Source organism: Buceros rhinoceros, unplaced genomic scaffold (genome assembly GCF_000710305.1).
Source record: "Buceros rhinoceros silvestris isolate BGI_N320 unplaced genomic scaffold, ASM71030v1 scaffold9371, whole genome shotgun sequence".
Classification (NCBI taxonomy): Eukaryota; Metazoa; Chordata; class Aves; order Bucerotiformes; family Bucerotidae; genus Buceros; species Buceros rhinoceros.
Genome location: NW_010392509.1, coordinates 31,370 through 35,266, shown reverse-complemented (window position 1 = coordinate 35,266; position 3,897 = coordinate 31,370). Strand labels below are relative to the sequence as shown.

At 42.7% G+C, this 3,897-nt stretch overlaps 1 protein-coding gene across 1 annotated transcript; it reads left to right on the top strand.

Moving 5' to 3' along the window:
- Positions 1-1,920: 1,920 nt before the first annotated feature.
- On the top strand, positions 1,921-2,245 carry LOC104500794 (arginine-glutamic acid dipeptide repeats protein-like; the record flags this gene model as incomplete). Its single annotated transcript, XM_010144511.1, has 1 exon — positions 1,921-2,245. A coding segment is annotated over exon 1 (325 nt), but the record flags the coding sequence as incomplete, so codon positions are not given.
- Between the last annotated feature and the right edge of the window lie 1,652 nt (positions 2,246-3,897).

Below are 3,897 nucleotides of genomic sequence, written 5' to 3'. Positions count from 1 at the left end.
AGCCACAGCCTGAATTGTATCAGCAAAAGCAATTTGTCTCTCTTTGGCCATTTCCATTGCTGGAAGTAGCAGTCAACAGGGACAAGAGTATTGTAGTCTGAGATTCATGTAAGAGTGAAGAAATTTCAAATACCCAGGAGCACTGACTTCTCAGCTGACTTCTTAAAAATCAAAGTAGTCCTTTTCCTTCTCTAATATGGTTTTAAGTGCTTAGTGTATGATCATTCAATCTCCTTAGGTCCCTGCCTTTCATGCTCTAGCATTCTCCACAGTGGGCCAAAGACAGGCTTCCTGAAAACCTGGGTATTGGATGCGAGTAAATTCAGCATTATCCTGAAAATTAGTGAACCAGGGAAAAAAGGTGACTCACCTTGGATGTTGAATGCACCCTTCTTGAAATACGCTTCTTTTGTGGGTATTTACAGAAAAAACAGTGTGTTGTGATTCTTGTTCAGTAGTAGCTGTAACTGTCTGGACTGCTGCTGCTGAGCAATATTAAAAGGCACTTGCAAGTACTTCAATCAGTCCAAATTCACTAGAGAATGTACCAAAAATTCTAATGTATATCCCCTGTCTGTCACTCACAGTTGTGTCATGTGACCTGTCAGTTCACATCCTTTCAGTTTGACCAATAGAAAGGTCATTTTAAGGAAACTCTCATTTTTGAGTCAAAAGACTAAAGGATATAACTGCACCGGGCCAGTGTTTGTTCCCTTCTGTTTGACCGAGCTACAGTAATGGTGTCTCCTGAATCCAGACCCAGTTGTGGGGTCCTGGAGGGGAGCTGGGGAGAGGCTGTGTGGGGCTTAGCTGCCCACGGGGGTTCAACCACGACAGCAGGCAGCTTTTCTGTGTGCTTGGTTGTGGTTTGAAGATCCTGGTGCAGAGGTCCAACCCTGCATATACTCTTGCAACAGTGAGTCCAGTTATTCGACTCTAAACTTGCAGTGAAGGAAAAAAAGGATGCGGTTCATGTTAACTGTATTGATAAAATGATCAGGATTATCTCTTCCCTTCGTATTCCCTAGCAGGAAACGGGATGTGGGAAGGTGATGAGTTATAAAATCCATCCATTATTAGTAAGGCAAGCATGAAAGGTCGTGTTTTTAATGTACAGAGAAGCAGATTTTGTTAGTGCACTTGTAACTACTGTGGTTTGGTTTCAATTAATTCATTCCTGTAATCTCTGGATTACAGGTTAGCTCTATTTCTGGAAGAGCAGGGTAGGGGGAAGCCTTCCGAACAGCTTGTCCTGGAGGTGGCAGATGGCATTCTTTACTCTATACCGACTTTTTAGGGCATCCGCCGCTGCTGCTGGTGGTGAGTGTAAAACACCACAGCCGTTTGCTAAACTTTTTCATTTGCTTCAAGAAAAAAGTTGTAGGCCCTTCCTCACTTGTCCCTTCCTCAGTGTTTTGGTTTTCTTCATGTGCATGCTTCCTGCTCAGCCTTGGGTATAAAATGATGTGTGTTCACAGTGAGTGCTTCCCATCCAAGAAGCTATTATATTTCTGTAGTGAACAAAATAATTTTTTTAGGAGTTGTGAGATCTTTTTGAGGGTGGAGATAGCTTCAAGTATTTTACAGACACATGAAATTATTTCTATGAATGCTTCAAAAGACCACCTTTTATTTTACTGTTGTGTGTTTTCCATACTGAATTGCTTTAGAATATGGGGTTTTCTTTGTTTTTAATTTTTATTTTCAGAAAGTGAGAGAATTTTGAATATTAACATGGGCTTTTCCCCTCTTTCTTCCTCCCCACCCATGCAAGAACCTTTTTAAAACGCTGGGGTTGTTGGAGTGGTTGAATTTTTCCTGGATTTGAGTGAGAAATTCAGAAGACTGAAGCCCAGGCTCACTGTCTACCTTTCACGGAGGCCCAGCCGTGAGAGGACAGAAGAAGGCACGTGGCGAATCATGACAGCAGACAAAGAAAAAGACAAAGACAAAGAAAAGGACAGGGATAGAGACCGGGATAAGGAGCGAGACAAGAGAGACAAGGTGAGGGAGAGTGAGAACTCGCGACCTCGACGGAGCTGTACCTTGGAAGGAGGGGCCAAGAATTATGCAGAAAGTGACCATAGTGAAGATGAGGACAATGACAACAACAGTGCCACCACGGAGGAGTCCACGAAGAAGAGCAAAAAGAAACCACCCAAGAAGAAGTCACGATATGAGAGAACAGACAACGGTGAAATAACGTCCTTTATCACAGAGGATGATGTTGTGTACAGGCCTGGAGGTAAGAGATTCTTCCGTTACGTTTCCTTTGAAAGTAATTGTGCAGCAGAGCTACCAGTTAGTTGGCTGCAGCGGAGAGCAGAATGTGCAATCTGTTAATTTATGGTTGTGCTAGGGGCAAGCTGCCACGTTTCCATTGGAGACAAATATGGATATGCATGCAAAAGCTTTTGACCGTATCTCCTAATGTCTGGTTCGTTGGAATGAACTTAGCTGCCCTTTGAAAAAGGGCCACCCTTTTTTCTTTCGGCTTCATTAATTATCTGTGTATCGTATGGAATCTCTGTCCCTGGGAATTTCAGAACTCAGCTGGATAAAGCACTGGGCACTTTGCTGCAACTCGAATGAGACTTGACGTGAGCTAGAGATTTGACTAGGTAGTGCACAGATACTTTCCAACCTCACTGACCCTTTTCTGCAAATCTGTGCTGTTTTTGTAGAGCTCCTCCTGTCTTCTGTGCGTGAAATCTGAATGAGGTGACTTAAGATCTCATACCTATTGATTTCATCCCCTGTTAATAGCGTGCTGATGGCTGTGCTCAGCACCTGAGCTATTGGCGAACACTGTGTGTGTGTGAGCAAGCATCTGAGATGGTTTGGGGACAGAAGTGGAAGCTGGTGAGGTGCTCCGGTTGTCTTGGGTGTCTCTTAATTACGGCCAAGTTCACGTAAGATTTCTAGTCTCCTGTAAGGTTTCAAGATCTAACCTGTGGCTGCTGCCAGCTAACTTCTTCCTCAAAATGAATTGCGCTTGAAAACTAGATTATTCAGCCAGCTGAATTCCTCATTTTGAGTAGAAACTTCTGTGTTGGTTTGTACAGCATTTTGGAAGTGTTGATTGCAGTTGTTTGTTCCACCACAAGGAGTAGTTATGTTTGGCTCCACTGTTCAAAACACTGGCTTAAGGGCTCTGGTAGTTTTGTATTGCTTTTCTGTGAAATGATCAGTGTGCTGTAGTGTTGGAGCAAAATAGAGATGGGTTCAAACTAAAAACCATGGAAACTAATGAGGTAAAATCTTGTCTGATTTTTCCATGAGGGATGTATATCTCAGTGAATAAATCTCATTGTGTGAGTACAGTTATAAATGTTTAAGTGCTCTGTCTGGTTGTAGTTGCTGTAAAAGCTCTCAAATGCCAGTTTCGTATGGGGCCATTACCAGCTGCAGGTACAGATGGGTTAAAATTCTGCTGGTTTCAAAAGTGAAAGTTGTTCTTCCCTGTGAAAGTTGTAGGGTCTGTTTTCATGTAGATCTGCCAACATTTGTCTGAATAACCTGTCAATGGAAATGCTTCAAATATCATTTCAAACCACGCAAAAGATAGGTTTTTTCCCTCTTGGTCAGGGATTGTGCCCGAGAGATGCTTGTTGCTTGAGCAGTAGCAATAGGGATCCTGCAAAAGCATCAGATTTGGTGGCAATCTTATTTTCAATGTCAGAGGATGAAAAATAATTTAGAATCTGTTAAGAACAGCTGTTGCGTGGGCCCAGTAGTGTAATGTGATACACTGGCTTTATTGCAAAAAGACTTGGCTTAATATTAAGCTGGAAAATCGGTTTGTGATCCCAATTTTACTCTGTAGTAGGATGGAGGAGTATTAGTACTCTTCATCCAGTCAGTGCAGTGCTTGGAGTCCCTCTGATGGAGCAGTTC